General features: G+C 38.4%; 1 protein-coding gene across 4 annotated transcripts in view; it reads left to right on the top strand.

The window, feature by feature from the left end:
• RELN (reelin) overlaps positions 1-19155 on the top strand; it is a 527812-nt gene that overhangs the window by 374714 nt on the left and 133943 nt on the right. For all 4 annotated transcript variants that reach the window (XM_021673084.2, XM_021673089.2, XM_064374717.1 and 1 more), the window contains exons 21-24: positions 863-1055; positions 1841-1953; positions 16810-16947; positions 17811-17997. In XM_021673084.2, coding sequence (XP_021528759.2) covers positions 863-1055; positions 1841-1953; positions 16810-16947; positions 17811-17997 — 631 coding nt within the window. The remainder of the gene's footprint in view (positions 1-862; positions 1056-1840; positions 1954-16809; positions 16948-17810; positions 17998-19155) is intronic.

Raw genomic sequence — 19155 nt, forward strand, 5'->3', positions numbered from 1 at the left:
TTATATTGACCCATGGAACTACAATAAAATATGTCTATATTTTAATCTTCTCTGATAGATTACAAATTTCTGAGCAGTTTTCTCTGAAAAAGATTAATTTGCTTGCCTTCAAACAGTTTACAAGTATGTGGTACTCAATTGGGACCCAGTAAGACGTGAATTTTACTGATTTGAGACACAGCCATTAAAACTACATTATGAAATTTTCAGTACTTAACCCATGAGTATTAAAGACCATTTGAAAAATAAGGAAAACATAAAGAAAATTATAAATCGCAAATTTCCTGCCACCAAACACAGCTACCACAAACATTCTGGTGAATTTCCTTCGTGCGTAATTGTATGGATTTTTAAGACTTATTTCATCATATACATTTTAATGTGATTATATTATCTTTATAAATATTTGAAATATGAGCGTTCTGTCAAGTGCTATACCAGTTTACTTAAGCCTTCCATTTTGACATTGACACTGTTACCAACTACTATTAGAAGTAATCCTGTAATACTTTTCATATTTTATAAAACTGTCTCTAAATTTAGAATAATTTTCTTAGGATAGATTTCAAGAAGTAAGATTAATAAATCAAATTTATACTCATGAGCAATATATGAGCAGGTACCAAATTTTAGTTACATTTCACAACTACAGATACTAGCCTTTTTTTAAAAAAAAAGTTACATCTTTGAAAAATTGTTTCAAATTGCGTTTATTAGGTTGACTGAAATCTATTCTAGAACTTGGCAAGGTTTAAATAAGTAAAATGAAATTATTTTAGCATATAGTGTAAAGTGAAGAGTTTAATTTTTCTCTAACACACTGTGTTTAGAATTTTCTGATTTCCACCTCCATCTCTTCCAGTTTTACAGGAGATTCTAAAGTTGCTTCAAGTATGCGCTATGTGGAAACACAGTCAATGCAGATAGGAGCATCCTATATGATTCAGTTCAGTTTGGTGATGGGATGTGGCCAGAAATACACTCCACACATGGACAACCAGGTGAAGCTGGAGTACTCAACCAACCACGGCCTTACCTGGCACCTCGTTCAAGAAGTAAGTCTAGTTTTCCTAAAACTTGTGACGGGTAACCTTCTGCCTTTTACATAGGAAGCCAAAAAACAAAACAATTACAGTTCTAGAAGTTTAGGTTTGGTTGAAAAGAAAGTGTTATTTAATATTTGTAACTTAGAATTGACATAAGGTCAGCAAAGGATTACAAGGATGCCACATTCTTCATGACAGATACTAAAGCGTAACTGGAAATAAAAAACAAAAACTGGCTACCCTCAAATGACATTTTTAGTAGTATTGTGTCTAACCCACTTTCTTTATAAATGTGTCCCTTTTTCCCTATAAGGTGTCTGCATCTGTCTCTATCTGTAGGTAGGCCATATTAAGAATGTGGTATCTTTTGTCTTTAGAAACAAAGAAGAAATATATAAATCTTGGAATAAAATTCATATATATCTTAGCAATCTGCCACTGCAGTAAATGAATAAACATTATAGTGAATAAAATAATTTTTACCAAATGCCAATGTTATGATAACAGGCCTAAAAATGGAATCCTAATCCATTTCTATATGTATGTGTGAGTATTGGGAAATATTCAATTTCGTTATGGCACCTTATTTGAAATTATTTCTTAAATAATTTTAAGACTTTCTATGAAGTTTTAGCTTCATGGAGAGAAAAATCATGGATTGTTTCCATGTCACAAATAGTTAAGATTATGACATAGATTTCTCTAAGGTCTTTTTCACTGAAAGTGGGTGAGTTAACATATCTCACCTGAGAAAAACAGATGCTGAGTGTGATTTTTGCCTAACTTTCTTTTAGGAATGCCTTCCAAGTATGCCAAGTTGTCAGGAATTTACATCAGCAAGTATTTACCATGCCAGTGAGTTCACACAGTGGAGAAGAGTCATAGTGCTTCTTCCCCAGAAGACTTGGTGAGATGACATCTTTAGATATGTCTGTCACTTTCACTTTGACTATCCCTTTTGATTCAATTCTATCTCTCTTGATTCAAGTATGACTTGAATATGAAGGCAAGTTAAGCACAATGGCAAGATGTTTGTTCTTTTTATTTCATTATCAAAAGACCAAAACTTTTCATTTATATGAAGGACATTTGAAAAAGAGAGCTAAAGACAAGTATGAAATATGGTTTGCAAACTGTCCTAGCTTTTTCTGACCTTCCTACTTTCCCCAGATTTTTCTTTTTAGGGAGGGCTCAATGAGATGGTTACTTTCAGTTTGACGTACAAAAACGGAAATAGGAATATAGAAATTCAAGTAATTTGGATTGCAAAACTGTTTTCTCACTGCAAAGCCCTACTTTTTAAATATTTTTTTATGTCAAAAGCTTAATACACACTCTTTCTCTTTTTTTATTATACTTTAAGTTCTGGGGTACATGTGCAGAACGTGCAGGTTTGTTATGAAGATATATACATGCCACAGTGGTTTGCTGCACCCATTATCCCAGCATCTATGTTAAGTATTTCTCCTAATGCTACCCCTCCCCTAGCCCCCCACCTCAGACAGGCCCTGGTGTGTGATGTTCACCTTCCTGTGTCCATGTGTTCTCATTGTTCAACTCCTACTTATGAATGAGAACATGCGGCGTTTGGTTTTCTGTTCTTGTGTTAGTTTGCTGAGAATGATGGTTTCCAGCTTCATCCATGTCCCTGCAAAGGACATGAACTCATTCTTTTCTTTGGCTGCATAGTATTCCATGGTATATAGGGGTCACATTTTCTTTATCCAGTATATCATTGATGGGCATTTGGGTTGGTTCCAAGTGTTTGCTGTTGTGAACAGTGCTGCAATAAACATACATATGCATCCCAGTAATGGGATGGCTGGGTCAAATGGTATTTCTGGTTCTAGATCCTTGAGGAATTGCCACACTGTCTTCCATAACAGTTGAACTAATTTATACTCCCACCAACAGTGTGAAAGCATTTCCATTTCTCCACGTCGTCTTCACCATCTGTTTTTTCCTGACTTTTTAATGATCACCATTCTAACTGGTGTGAGATGGTATCTCAATGTGGTTTTGATTTGCATTTCTCTAATGACCAGTGATGATGAGCTTCTTTTCATAGGGTTTTTGGCTGCATAAATGTCTTCTTTTGAGAATTGTCTGTTCATATCCTTTACCTACTTTGTGATGGGGTTGTTTTCTTCTTGTAAATTGTTTAAGTTCTTTGTAGATTCCGTATATCAGCCCTTTGTCAGACAGATAGATTGCAAAAATTTTCTCCCATTCTGTATGTTGCCTGTTCACTTTGATGATAGTTTCTTTTGCTGTGCAGAAGCTCCTTTAGTTTAATTAGAGCCCATTTGTTAATTTTGGCTTTTGTTGTCATTGCTTTTGGTGTTTTAGTCATGAAGTCTTTGCCTTTGCATGTCCTGAATGGTATTGCCTAGGTTTTTTTCTAGGGTTTTTATGGTTTTAGGTTTTACCTTTAACTCTTTAATCCATCTTGAGTTAATTTTTCTATAAGGTGTAAGGAAGGGATTCAGTTTCAGCTTTCTGAATATGGCTAGCCAGTTTTCCCAACACCATTTATTAAGTAGGGAATCCTTTCCCCATTGCTTGTTTTTGTCAGGTATGTCAAAGATCAGATGGTTGTAGATATGTGGTGTTTCTGAGGCCTCTGTTCTGTTCCATTGGTCTATATATCTGTTTTGGTACCAGTACCATGCTGTTTTGATTACTGTAGCCTTGTAGTATAGTTTGCAGCCAGGTAGCGTGATGCCTCCAGTTTTGTTCTTTTTGCTTAGGATTGTCATGGTTATGAGGGTTCTTTTTGGTTCCATATGAAATTTAAAGTAGTTCTTTTTTAATTCTGTGAAGAAAGTCAATGGTAGCTTGATGGGGATAGCATTGAATCTATAAATTACTTTGGGCACTATGGCCATTTTCACAATATTGATTCTTCCTATCCATGAGCATGGAATGTTTTACCATTTGTTTGTGTCCTCTCTTATTTCCTTGAGCAGTGCTTTGTAGTTCTTGAAGAGGTCCTTCACATCCCTTGTAAGTTGTATTCCTAGGTATTCTGTTCTCTTTGTAACAATTGCAAATGGGATTTCACTCATGATTTTGCTCTTTGTTTGTCTGTTATTGGTATATAGGAATGCTTGTGATTTTTGCACATTTATTTTGTATCCTGAGACTTTGCTGAAGTTGCTTATCAGCTTAAGGAGATTTTGGGCTGAGACGATGGGGTTTTCTAAATATACAATCATATCATCTGCAGAGACAGTTTGACTTCCTCTTTTCATAATTGAATACCCTTTATTTCTTTCTCTTGCCTGATTGCCCTGGCCAGAACTTCCAATACTATGTTGAATAGGAGTGGTGTGAGAGGGCATCCTTGTCTTGTGCTGGTTTTCAAAGGGAATGTTTCCAGTTTTTGCCCATTCAGTATGATATTGGCTGTGGGTTTGTCATAAATAGCTCTTATTATTTTGAGATACATTCCATTAATTCCTAGTTAATTGAGAGTTTTTAGCATGAAGAGCTGTTGAATTTTGTTGAAGGCCTTTTCTGTATCTATTGAGATAATCATGTGGTTTTTGTCTTTGGTTCTGTTTATGTGATGGATTACGTTTATTGATTTGCATATGTTGAATGAGCCTTGCATCCCAGGGATGAAGCCTACTTGATCGTGATGGATAAGTTTTTGATGTGCTGTTGCATTCGGTTTGCCAGTATTTTTTTATTAAGGATTTTCACATCGATGTTTATCAGAGATACAGGCCTGAAATTTTATTTTTTTTGTCATATCTCTGCCAGGTTTTGGTGTCAGGATGATGCTGGCTTCATAAAATGAGTTAGGGAGGATTCCCTCTTTTTGTACTGCTTGGGATTGTTTCAGGAGGAATGATACCAGCTCCTCTTTTTACCTCTGGTAGAATTTGGCTGTGAATCCCTCTGGTCCTGGGCTATTTTTGGTTGGTAGGCTATTAAATATTGCCTCAATTTTATAACTTGTTATTGGTCTATTCAGGGATTCGACTTCTTCCTGGTTCAGTCTTGGGAGGGAATATATACTCTTTCCCTATTCACATTCTTTCAGTAGTACGAAAACTTATCCCCCAGGAAACAGAGGCCTCAGTAATCTAGGAAGAAAGTTAAACATTTGATAGTGTGAAAGAAAAAAGTACATTAGTTTTTTTCCCAAATATTACATTGTTTTGTGTTATATTATTCACTCAAAACAATGTAATATTTGTTGGAAAAATTAAATAATTCCTGGGTCAGGATGAAGTCACCCAAACAAAAAGCCTTAGACTAGAAATTAGAAGGCCTGAATTCTCAGTGTAGTTCTGCCAATGGTTGATTAATCACATGATCTTAACCATTCATAACCTCTTCAAGGCCACATCCCTATAAGTATAATGATAATGTTTAATTAGATGATCTTAACGGTCCCTCCAGTCTTGGAGTTCTAAGATTCTGTAATTTGTGCAGAAGAAAAAGCATAAGAGAGACAAGTATTATATTTTTTTGTAGTATCTGCCTTCCAATAGCTCATTTGTAAAAAGAAAATTACTGAATAAACCCTTTCAGATTATTTTATATAAAAGTTAGAACTTACACAAAAACAAATGGGTTAGATACCAACCTAGAGTTATTTTTATTTCTTTAGTTGAAGATTGAATTCCTGCATTATGTAAAAATGCCTTTTTGATTATTTTGAAGGATGCATTATTATGTCAGTTTGAATAAAGTGCTTGAAATTTGATTTCCACAGATTTTTCTGTTTCCAACTGTGAGCCATTTCCTGAATACTCTACTAATGCTTTGTATAACAAGTTGCTACTTTCTCTAGTATTCTACTTTTTTATGTCTACTGCTGGGAATATAATCAAGACTTTTATTTAATTTCAATGGTATTCCAAGCATATATGTCAAATTTATGCAAAACAGCACTTCAAACAATTGAAATACTGATCATACTCAATGCAGAGCTAATGAGGTTTATTTTTTCATTATTTTAAAATTAAATATATTTCCCTCATATGAAAATTGTTGGCCGGGTGTAATTGAAATGAAAATTGTTGGCCCACGCCTGTAATCCTAGCACTTCGGGAGGTCGAGATGGGCGGATCACAAGGTCAGGAGTTCAAGACCATCCTGGCCAACATGGTGAAACCCTGTCTCTACTAAAATACAAAAAATAAATAAATAAAATTATCCAGGTATGGTCATGTGCACCTGTAGTCCTAGCTACTTGGGAGGCTGAGGCAGGGGAATTGCTTGAACCCAGGTGGCAGAGGTTGCAGTGAGCTGAGATTGCACCACTGCACTCCGGCTTGGCAACAGAGTAAGATTTTGTCAAAAAAAAAAAAATGTTGTTTTTTACTCATTGACATGTAAAGCACACTTACAAAATATTATCCTATCAAAATTAGGATAATATTGATAGTGTGTATATATATATATATATATATTTTTTTTTTTTTTTTTTTTTTTTGAGATAGAGACTTGCTCTGTCACCCAGGCTGGAATGCAGTGGCACGACCTTGGCTCATTACAACCTTTACTTCCTGGGTTCAAGTGAGTCTCCTGCCTCAGCCTCCAAAGTAGCTGAAACTACAAGTGTGCACCAACACACCCAGCTAATTTTTGTATTTTTAGTAGAGATGGGGTTTCGTCATATTGGCCAGGCTGGTCTTAAACTCCTGACCTCAGGTGATCCACCTACCTTGGCCTTCCAAAATGCTGAAATTACAGGCGTGAGCCACCACACCTAGCCTAATAGTATATTTTAGAGATGCCTTTTCATCCCTAGAAACATTAGGAACCATTATTCTTATTTAATGTAGCTTAGGCAAATTCAGAAAGTGTTGTCCTTATCAGAAAAGCCTTTGCAGGTTATTTGACCCTCAAGTTGTATGCCACATTGTTATTTTCTAGCTCAAAAGTTAGCACCACTGAGTTGGAAGTTTTAGTATACTCAGAAAAGGTTAATTGTCATCAGTGTTAAGTATACAATGAAAATAAACATATTGATCCATAAGCTTTTAAGTTCCATGGAATACCTGGCACATAGCAGTTGTGCTTATTGGATATTGGGGAATTAAATAGAATTTTAACTTAATGTGCCTCCATGTGCTAAAGAGATGTTTTATTACGAAGTATCTCTTTTAATAAATAGTTAAGATTATGAGGTTAGGTTTCACTAAAGTTTTATACTAAGTTATTCCCCTGACCATATACCTTTAAGTATATGTAAAAAGTAATTTAATTGTGCTTTTCCAAATTTCCTTCAAAGCCATGGGAGAAAAAAAAAGTGAAAATGTTTTTTTTAAAAAAACAAATAACCCAGCAAGATATTTATCTTAACATTCTTACTAATATTTAAACTTAACATTATTACTACATTTCAAAAAAATATCCTATTCTACTAGTTATTGTCATCGTTTTTGGATCTATAATACTTAAAAGCTCTGCCATAAAAATAAAGTATATTTACCTTTCTTGGAATTCTTGATAACTTTATTTATTTTGTTAATTTTAAACTATTGCAAATGGCAGGTTTTTCTCAAGCATTGGGGAAAAGGAATGGAGTTTGTAGCAGTAATCTTTTTTTGGCCAAATCCTCATTCTGCCATTTTGATTGAAACATACGCAGTTATAAATTGAATACTTAAAAGCAAATGTGGTCCCTGCATTTTCAAAGATTTGATAACTTTGGAAAATGTGCTAGATAGGGCAACTTAGAGTGGAAATGCTGAATGTGTACACCTGCTTAGAGAAATTATATTGTGTATGAACACTGGTTACCTAATGAAAATTGATTTTGTTTTTATGACAGACATTTACATAAGCACAGGGCCTAATGAGACCCAAACAGCTGTCAGTCACTGACTTCATAAACAAATCAACACCTAATGAGTGAATGAGTTTCGGAATAATTGGGTAAATGTAATTACAGGAACACTGAAGGTAGAAAATACAATTTAGTCAGCCTTCATTTACCTTGATTCCTCAGGTAACCTAACTATAAAGAGACAATTCAATACTGTTTTATATCAGTCTTCAAGTTATTTGGGAAGGAAAAATCAAATAAAAGAGTCAAGTTTTTTTGCTTTGAGGAATCCTGAGAGTTTGAATTTTAAATGCAAGTCAGGTTCATTTCATGACCCACACAGCAGTATTTCTGCTTTCAGACTCAGTCCGAAGTAGACAAGATTTTCTTCCTAAGATTACTTAGTTTTGAGAAGGAGAGAAAGAAAAAATTAGCAATTTAAATATTTGTATCGAGAGAGAGAATCTGTCGATAGCAGTGCTGCTGCAGAGAAGCGACTTTGCACCTGACCTTCTCACATGTGACAGCTGGAGATTGCTCACACAACTAATTTTTTTTTCCTCAATAAAAACGAAGCCAATGTTCATCTCTTTTTCCTGCCTTTTCTCTTAATTAACATCTGCGCATTAAACTGTGGATTGTGATTTGAAATGGAATAGTCCACTTGAAGCTCTGTGTCCTAAGGAAATACTGTGTTTTTTCAAAGTTCATAAGATGCATGTAAGGATTAATTTACTTTGGAAAACAATTTAGAATGTGTCTGCATGTGACTGTTTAGAAGCGTAAACTATGTAACCTAAGACAAGTTTCTGAAACCCTTCCCCCCACCCATTTTCGCATTTGGAAATAATAAAATCTCAAATTAATGGATGCCATGGGTTTTTTATAGGCATGTAACTGTGAAGAAAATAAATTGTCACTTGGTCAACACATCACCAGAGGAGAGAGCTGGAAGGGATCTTAGAGATTAGTTTGCCCAAACCTTTTATTTGAGAAGTGAGGAACTATAAACCCCTGAAGGCTTAAATTTCTCACTAAAGGTCACACAGCTGCTAAGTTGCAGAACCAGGGTCCTGGGGGCCTTGTCCCCCACCTACTAGTACATTCTTCATTCTGTTACCTACAAAAGTCATAAACAGGCTGCCTTTTACTGACCTGTTCATGCACTCATTGACTTACTCTTTTAGCACACTTTTTTTGAGCACCTACTTTATTCTGTTCCTGTGGAAACTATGGAGACTAAAGATATCCCTATCCCCAAAGAGCTCACAATCTAGTCACCCATGACTGAGGACTGGACTCAGATTAAAATCGATCTTGAAAGAGTGAATTTCCTTTTTAGGATGACATGGTGCATATGTCTTATTTACTTCCATTCTGTGGCACTCTCTGCTCTAAGATAATGAATCTCCTTTTATAGGAGGCTTTTCTAAAAACCATTTCTTAGTGGGACCATGAAAATCGTGATGGCTGTTTGATTACAAATATAAACCGATTACCATAGAGGAGGTGGTGCATCTGTCCCATTGTATGTTCCGTGATGAGCACTGATATGCAGCAAAATGGATGCATCTCAGTGAATCCTGGAATTATCCTTCTAGGAATGAAAATACAACCTATTAGTCATGGATCATTGATAAACATAAAGGCTTAGTCTGAATTTTAGCAGTCAGTTAGGTACTTAGGGAGTACTTAATATGTGGATAATTGACACAATAGACTTTAATGGATCATGAAGATCAAGGATATCTGTATATAGTGTTTGGGAAAGGTTCCTTCAGTGGAATTGAGCATACACAATAATTTTGCAAATCATGTTTTGTTTGTTTGTGTCATTTAGCCCTTTGACCAAAAGAACTAACCACAGGTCCCTGAAAATTCCTACAGGTGAAAAATATGCTATAATTATTTTTAAAATGTTTTGTAGCAGTCAATGAATGACACCTTCTTGACATTACTTTCAATATATTCACTTCTCTGGACTTTATAACTAGTTTCAGTGAATTAAGGTCCCAAGTGTTTCTGTCTGTGTAATGAACTGTTAAATTTTCATCTCCACTTAAATCAGCTTATCCATGAAACTCAGGCAAGTTAGTGTTTCAGAAATAAATAGAATTTAGCATCCAGATATTCTTCTTTGTAATATAGTACATTGTGGTATGTCCCCTCAACCCCAAAACAGTACCCCCAAACAAAACTTTTGTTTTCTGTTACTAACTAGCTGAAAGTCTTCTAATAACTACTGTATTTATTGTAAGAAATTCTGTTACTCTTACTCTATTATAAGAAATTCTATAACTCTAAGATTAAATATCTTACATTTTTGTCTGCAAAAGATAGGCTTTTATAGACCAGGTGTGATGGCTCACGCCTATAATTCCAGCACTTTGGGAGGCTGAGGCAGGTGGATTATCTGAGGTCAGGAGTTCAAGATCAGCTTGGCTAACATGGTGAAATCCCGTCTCTACTGAAAATACAAAAATTAGATAGGTATGGTGGCATGTGCCTGTAATCCCAGCTACTTGGGAGTCTGAGGCAGAAGAATCACTTGAACCTGGGAAGTGGAAGTTGTAATGAGCTGAGATTGCGCCACTCCAGTCCAGCCTGGGAAACAGAGCGAGACTCCATCTTTTTTTTTTTTTTTTTTTTTTTTTTTTTTTTATTGCATTTTAGGTTTTGGGGTACATGTGAAAAACATGCAAGGTTGATGCTTAGGTGCATACGTGGCAGTGTGATTTGCTGCCTTCCTCCCCTTCACCCATATCTGGCATTTCTCCCCATGCTATCCCTCCCCAATTCCCCACCCCCCCGCTGTCCCCCCCACTCCCCCACAACAGACCCCCATGTATAGTGCTCCCCTCCCTGTGTCCATGTGTTCTCCTTGTTCAACACCCGCCTATGAGTGAGAACATGTGGTGTTTGATTTTGTGTTCTTGTGTCAGTTTGCTGAGAATGATGGTTTCCAGGTTCATCCATGTCCCTACAAAGGACGCGAACTCCTCGTTTTTAATGGCTGCATAATATTCCATGGTGTATATGTGCCACATTTTTCCTGTCCAGTCTATCATCGATGGGCATTTGGGTTGGTTCCAGGTCTTTGCTATTGTAAACTGTGCTGCTATGAACATTCGTGTGCATGTGTCCTTATAGTAGAACGATTTATAATCCTTTGGATATATGCCCAGTAATGGGATTGCTGGGTCAAATGGAATTTCTATTTCTAGGTCCTTGAGGAATCGCCACACTGTTTTCCACAATGGTTGAACTAATTTACACTCCCACCAACAGTGTAAAAGTGTTCCTATTTCTCCACATCCTCTCCAGCATCTGTTGTCTCCAGATTTTTTAATGATTGCCATTCTAACTGGTGTGAGATGGTATCTCAATGTAGTTTTGATTTGCATTTCTCTAATGACCAGTGATGATGAGCATTTTTTCATATGCTTGTTGGCCTCATGTATGTCTTCTTTTGTAAAGTATCTGTTCATGTCCTTCGCCCACTTTTGAATGGACTTGTTTGTTTTTTTCTTGTAAATCTGTTTTAGCTCGTTGTAAATTCTGGATATCAGCCCTTTGTCAGATGGGTAGGCTGCAAAAATTTTTTCCCATTCTGTTGGTTGCCGATTCACTCTATTGACTGTTTCTTTTGCTGTGCAGAAGCTGTGGAGTTTGATTAGGTCCCATTTGTCTATTTTGGCTTTTGTTGCCAATGCTTTTGGTGTTTTGGTCATGAAGTCCTTGCCTACGCCTATGTCCTGAATGGTTTTGCCTAGGTTTCCTTCTAGTGTTTTTATGGTGTTAGGTCTTATGTTTAAGTCTTTAATCCATCTGGAGTCAATTTTAGTGTAAGGTGTCAGGAAGGGGTCCAGTTTCTGCTTTCTGCATATGGCTAGCCAGTTTTCCCAACACCACTTATTGAACAGGGAATCCTTTCCCCATTGCTTGTTTTTATCAGGTTTGTCAAAGATCAGGTGGTTGTAGATATGTTGTGTTGCCTCCGACGCCTCTGTTCTGTTCCATTGGTCTATATCTCTGTTTTGGTACCAGTACCATGCTGTTTTGATTACTGTAGCCTTGTAGTAGAGTTTGATGTCTGGTAGTGTGATGCCTCCTGCTTTGTTCTTTTTGCTTAGAATTGACTTGGCTATGCGGGCTCTCTTTTGGTTCCATATGAAGTTTAAGGTGGTTTTTTCCAGTTCTGTGTAGAAGGTCATTGGTAGCTTGATGGGGATAGCATTGAATCTGTATATTACTTTGGGCAGTATGGGCATTTTCACGATATTAATTCTTCCTAACCATGAACATGGAATGTTTCTCCATCTGTTTGTGTCCTCTCTTATTTCGTTGAGCAGTGATTTGTAGTTCTCCTTGAAGAGGTCCTTTACATTCCTTGTTAGTTGTATTCCTAGGTATTTTATTCTCTTTGTAGCAATTGTGAATGGCAGTTCGTTCTTGATTTGGCTCTCTTTAAGTCTGTTATTGGTGTATAGGAACGCTTGTGATTTTTGCACATTGATTTTGTATCCTGAGACTTTGCTGAAGTTGCTTATCAGTTTCAGGAGCTTTTGGGCTGAGATGAGGGGGTCTTCTAGATATACAATCATGTCGTCTGCAAATAGAGACAATTTGACTTCCTCCTTTCCTAATTGAATACCCTTTATTTCTTTTTCTTGCCTGATTGCTCTGGCTAGAACTTCCAGTACTATATTGAATAGGAGTGGTGAGAGAGGGCATCCTTGTCTAGTGCCAGATTTCAAAGGGAATGCTTCCAGTTTTTGCCCGTTCAGTATGATATTGGCTGTCGGTTTGTCATAAATAGCTTTTATTATTTTGAGATACGTTCCATCGATACCTAGTTTATTGAGGGTTTTTAGCATAAAGGGCTGTTGAATTTTGTCGAAGGCCTTCTCTGCATCAATTGAGATAATCATGTGGTTTTTGTCTTTGGTTCTGTTTATGTGGTGAATTACATTTATAGACTTGCGTATATTGAACCAGCCTTGCATCCCCGGGATGAATCCTACTTGATCATGGTGGATAAGCTTTTTGATGTGCTGTTGTAATCGGCTTGCCATTATTTTATTGAAGATTTTTGCATCTATGTTCATCATGGATATTGGCCTGTAGTTTTCTTTTCTCGTTGAGTCTCTGCCAGGTTTTGGTATTAGGATGATGTTGGTCTCATAAAATGATTTGGGAAGAATTCCCTCTTTTTGGATTATTTGGAATAGTTTCAGTATGAATGGTATCAGTTCCTCTTTGTATGTCTGGTAGAATTCGGCTGTGAACCCATCTGGACCTGGGCTTTTTTTGGGTGGTAGGCTCTTAATTGCTGCCTCGACTTCAGACCTTGTTATTGGTCTATTCAGGGTTTCGACTTCTTCCTGGTTTAGGCTTGGCAGGAGGCAGCTGTCCAGGAATTTATCCATTTCCTCCAGGTTTTCTAATTTATGTGCATAGAGTTGTTTGTAATAATCTCTGATGATGGTTTGAATTTCTGTGGAATCTGTGGTGATATCCCCTTTGTCATTTTTTATTGCATCTATTTGATTATTCTCTCTTTTCTTTTTTATTAGTCTGGCTAGTGGTCTGTCTATTTTGTTGATCTTTTCAAAAAACCAGCTCCTGGATTTATTGATTTTTTGAAGGGTTTTTCGTGTCTCTATCTCCTTCAATTCTGCTTTGATCTTAGTTATTTCTTGTCTTCTGCTAGGTTTTGAGTTTTTTTGATCTTGCTCCTCTAGCTCTTTCAATTTTGACGATAGGGTGTCAATTTTAGATCTCTCCTTTCTTCTCATGTGGGCACTTATTGCTATATATTTTCCTCTAGAGACTGCTTTAAATGTGTCCCAGAGATTCTGGTATGTGGTGTCTTCATTCTCGTTGGTTTCGAAGAACGTCTTTATTTCTGCCTTCATTTCATTGTTTATCCAGTCAACATTCAGGAGAAAGTTGTTCATTTTCCATGAGGCTGTGCGGTTCTGGGTTGGTTTCTGAATTCTGAGATCTAACTTGATTGCACTGTGGTCTGAGAGACTGTTTGTTATGGTTTCCGTTCTTTTGCATTTGCTGAGGAGTGATTTACTTCCAATTATGTGGTCAATTTTAGAGTAGGTGTGATGTGGTGCTGAGAAGAATGTATATTCTGTGGATTTGGGGTGGAGAGTTCTGTAAATGTCTATTAGGTTTGCTTGTTCCAGGTCTGAGTTCAAGTCCTGGATATCCTTGTTAATTTTCTGTCTCGTTGATCTGTCTAATATTGACAATGGTGTGTTGAAGTCTCCCACTATTATTGTGTGGGAGTCTAAGTCTCTTTGTAAGTCTTTAAGAACTTGCCTTATGTATCTGGGTGCTCCTGTATTAGGTGCATATATATTTAGGATCGTTAGCTCTTCTTGCTGCATTGATCCTTTTACCATTATGTAATGTCCTTCTTTGTCTCTTTTGATCTTTGTTGCTTTAAAGTCTATTTTATCAGAGATGAGAATTGCAACTCCTGCTTTTTTTTGCTCTCCATTTGCTTGGTAAATCTTCCTCCATCCCTTTATTTTGAGCCTTTGTGTATCCTTGCATGCGAGATGGGTTTCCTGGATACAGCACACTGATGGGTTTTGGCTTTTTATCCAATTTGCCAGTCTGTGTCTTTTGATTGGGGCATTTAGTCCGTTTACATTTAGGGTTAATATTGTTATGTGTGAATTCGATCCTGTCATTTTGGTGCTAGGTGGCTGTTTTGCCCTTTGGTTGATGCAGATTCTTCATTGTGTTGATGCTCTTTACCTTTTCGTGTGTTTTTGGAGTGGCTGGTACTGGTTGTTCTTTTCTATGTGTAGTGCCTCCTTCAGGAGCTCTTGTAGAGCTGGTCTGGTGGTGATGAACTCTCTGAGTTCTTGCTTGTTCACAAAGGATTTTATTTTTCCTTCACTTATGAAGCTTAGTTTGGCTGGATACGAAATTCTGGGTTGAAAGTTCTTTTCCTTAAGGATGTTGAATATCGGCCCCCACTCTCTTCTGGCCTGTAGGGTTTCTGCTGAGAGATCTGCAGTGAGTCTGATGGGCTTCCCTTTGTGGGTAACCCGACCTTTCTCTCTGGCTGCCCTTAGTATTTTCTCCTTCATTTCAACCCTGGTGAATCTGATGATTATGTGTCTTGGGGTTGCTCTTCTAGAGGAGTATCTTTGTGGTGTTCTCTGTATTTCCTGGACTTGAATCTCGGCCTGCCTTGTTAGGTTGGGGAAGTTTTCCTGGATAATATCCTGAAGAGTATTTTCCAGCTTGGATGCATTCTCTTCGTCACATTCAGGTACACCTATCAAACGTAGATTAGGTCTTTTCACATAGTCCCATATTTCTTGTTGACTTTGTTCATTCCTTTTTACCCTGTTTTCTCTAATCTTGCCTTCTCGTTTTATTTCATTGAGTTGATCTTCGACCTCTGATATCCTTTCTTCTGCTTGGTCAATTCGGCTGTTGAAACTTGTGCATGCTTCACGAAGTTCTCGTGTTGTGTTTTTCAGCTCCATCAATTCGCTCATATTCCTCTCTAAGTTGTCCATTCTTGTTAGCATTTCGTCAAGTCTTTTTTCAAGGTTCTTAGTTTCTTTGCATTGGGTTAGAACATGTTCTTTTAGCTCACGGAAGTTTCTTATTATCCACTTTCTGAAAGCTGATTCTGTCATTTCATCACACTCATTCTCCATCCAGTCTTGTTCCCTTGCTGGTGAGGAGTTGTGATCCCTTGTAGGAGGAGAAGTGTTCTGGTTTTGGGTGTTTTCATCCTTTTTGCGCTGGTTTCTTCCCATCTTTGTGGATTTATCCACCTGTTGACTTTGTAGTTGTTGTCTTTCTGATTTTGGTAATTTTAAGTCTGCTGTGGCAGAACTCATAAACCCCCTGCTCTTCCCCCCAGGTGTTCTGTCCCAGGGAGTTACGGTTTTATGATGTTCCCCTGTGCGGTTGCTGTTTTCCCTGCCCACAAGGTGGCAGCCTAGTCACACTCAGGTTGCAGAGGCTTCGCTAAGCTGCTGTGGGCTCCACCCAGCTTCCGTGTGAACTTCTGGGTGTGGTTAGAACTGCTTCCGATATGTTGGCCCGCCCCTGTAGTGACGGAGTCTCTGTAGTGGCGGATTGCCTTGGTAGAGAACAGCAGGGTGCCTATGGAGAACGCCCCTCCTCCACAGAGCTGGACCGTCCCGGTTTCAGTTGTGTTTCAGGTCTTCTTGCTGGGTAAGAGGGGACACCGTCTCATCTGATCTGCCTCCGGAGCCGCTGCGTTGGCTAAAGCCGCGGCTCTGAGATTCGTGGCGCTGGCCTGGCTCCCCGTTTCAGCTCCCCTTGCTGGCTTATAGGGGACTCAGACTCTCTCACTTTGTACCGTGAGCCGTTGCCTCAGGGTGCCGGCCCAGCGGCTGCGCCGTTCAAGCCAGCGGCGCCAGCGGTGCTGGCGACCCGTGTGGCTTCTCTGCGTGTGAATCTCCTGGTCTGTGGGCAGTAAAAATCAGTCTGGAAATACGGCGTCCACTCACCCTCTGTGCTTTCTCTCGGAGCTGCATTCCCGAGTTCCTCCTAAGCGGCCATCTTGGATCTCCTCGAGACTCCATCTTAAGAAAAAAAAAAGATAGGCTCAGTTTAGTAGATAAGTAGATGTCTTTATTTTTTAATATTGTTTCTTAGTACTTTTCTTTTTCTAACAACAAATCTTTATAACCAACAAAATCTGATAATGCATTCTTCTCTAAAACATCTCAAATTAAGATCAAATTGCATTCAATAGACAGATTTCTCTTTAACTTTCTTTCATGATAGAATTGTTGCATTCCATAATAATTAAGTGGAAATTAAAGAAAAATGATGCCAGCTAAACTCAAGTTCCAGAAAGTTAGTGAGCCGAAAGATTTTAGACTCTGACATTCTTTGCCAATGTCACTGCCTTTCAGGTGAAACACTGTTTTTGTTACTATACCTTGTTTCTAGGTCCAGTGCCACCCGCTTCCGTTGGAGCCAGAGCTATTACACAGCTCAAGACGAGTGGGCTTTGGACAGCATTTACATTGGGCAGCAGTGCCCCAACATGTGCAGTGGGCATGGCTCATGTGATCATGGCATGTGCAGGTACGTGCACCAGAAAGCACAATGGAGTCCATGTTTCTCAAGATTTGTGGCTGGAGGATACTACAGCAATTGCCATCAGAGTGATCTGGATAGACCGATAAATAATGAAATAGCCAAAAGAAACAAGTCATCCTTTCTGTTATTATTTTAGATATAAAAAATATTGTTACATTAAAATAAGTATAAAACTATATATTCTAAACCTCAAACTCTAACCTAAAGACAAGGCTTCCTGGGCTTCAACTTCAGAGTTTATTAAACGAGGCTTGCCATTGTTTCCCTTTTCATGCCCTGAGAGTCTTAGAGCACTAGTCAAACCCTGCTGCGTGCTCTCTCACACCACTTCACCATAAATTTAAGGTTCTATACATGAGGAGATGGTGATTATTGCTAATGAGGACACAGCAACACACTTGAATACCTAAAGACTCTGAAAGAGGCATAGTTTAATCAGAAAAAGGAACTATAAAATTTGGCCTGCGTTGCATGTTGGTTGAACAGACAGACACTTACAGACATTTGTGTGTGACTTTTTAAGGCTGTAGGGAAATCCCACTATCCCTCACCCCACCTCACCCCCAACACACACACATAAGCACACACACCTTCTTCATAAATACTTGATGCCCAAATTCTACACTTATAGCATTATTTCTTTTAAGAAAAGATTCTTTCAGTTTTAAGGGGAGTATGAAAAACTGAAGATTGTTCCTACCACATACCCAGGTTGACACTGTAGGGAAAAATCTAGTGCGAATGGTAAGACCTGAGCAAAAGTAAGACATGGGAAATAGTTGAGGTCAGGGGCCACTGCATTGTCAGGCGGGCCTGTAACTTGTCTACTCAGCCCTGCTCTCTCATAGGTGTGACCAGGGATACCAAGGCACTGAATGCCACCCAGAAGCTGCCCTTCCTTCCACAATTATGTCAGACTTTGAGAACCAGAATGGTTGGGAGTCTGACTGGCAAGAGGTTATTGGGGGAGAAATTGTAAAACCAGAACAAGGATGTGGGGTCATCTCTTCTGGATCATCTCTGTACTTCAGCAAGGTATGGCCAACAACTGGGATAAGTCGTTGCAGCAATGGCTATTTAATAAGGGACTCTGAACTCCAAATGTACAAATGTGAAATGGTTTTATTGTTGCCCGTGTTCCTTAGTTTTGACTGGGCTTTGTCAAATTCCTATTCCTTAGCTACATATTGGGAAATTCGCGCACGCGTGTGTGTGTGTGTGTGTGTGTGTGTGTGTGTGTGTGTGTGTTTTGTTTTGGTTACTAAAATATCAGGTTAAGCCAGTTTAAAACTTCTACCCTCTTGTACTTGTTGTAAATACCATTGCTTTCCTTTCCTCCACTTCCAACCAGGCTTGTGTCTTGAAGAAGTTTGAGTAGGGAAAGCTCTTGGTCTCTTCTCACCCTGGCCTTTGGCAGGTGTGTCAGTGTGAGGCCTGAGAGTGAGAAGGGGATGAGCCTACAGGTTAAGGGCAGCAACTCTGGAGCCAGATTGCCTGTTTCCATTCAATTTGACCACTTCCTGGTTCTGTGATTTTTTGAAGCACATTATTTAACCTCCTGGTGACTTAGATTCCCCATCTGTAAAGCAAGGATATGGAGTATCTACCTCATGAGGATTAGTATGTAGATTAAGTGAGTTAATATTGGTAAATCACGTAGAACAGTTCATAACATATAGGAAGCCCTTCTTCAAATGTTTATTAAATCTGACAATCCATTAACTTTAGGAATATGATTGGAAGGAGAAATAGCAGTGAGAGTCGGTGTATGTAGAGCTGTTCCTCTCTAGAAATAGCTGTCTGGGGTGGGCAGACATCTCAGGTCCTATTCTGGCTTCATTTGGTGGCTGCTGGTGGCATCTACTGATGTGGGACTCTGAATGAAAGTTTTTCTTGCAGTAGTCAGCTTTTCCAGTGGTAGTAACAGATTAGGCATGCAGAGTGCTAGAAACCAACTAGGGACTGAGGTGCCAGCCAGAATCACTAAAATTGATGCTCTTGGAATACCCCAACCTGTGTGGCTTGGTTAGGGATGGGATAAGGGTAACCACATTTCTCTCCTCCCTCACTACAGTCTAAGCAGGACATTCTCTTTCTCTCCCCTCCAGTCTGTGTCCTTCTATAGCCTTGAAAGGGACTAAAAGGAGAGCAGGTCCGGTCTCCAACCTGAGCAACATGTCTAACCCTAATTGT

This window comes from Aotus nancymaae, unplaced genomic scaffold (genome assembly GCF_030222135.1).
Source record: "Aotus nancymaae isolate 86718 unplaced genomic scaffold, 86718_ANA_hifiasm-v0.15.2.pri h1tg000002l, whole genome shotgun sequence".
Classification (NCBI taxonomy): Eukaryota; Metazoa; Chordata; class Mammalia; order Primates; family Aotidae; genus Aotus; species Aotus nancymaae.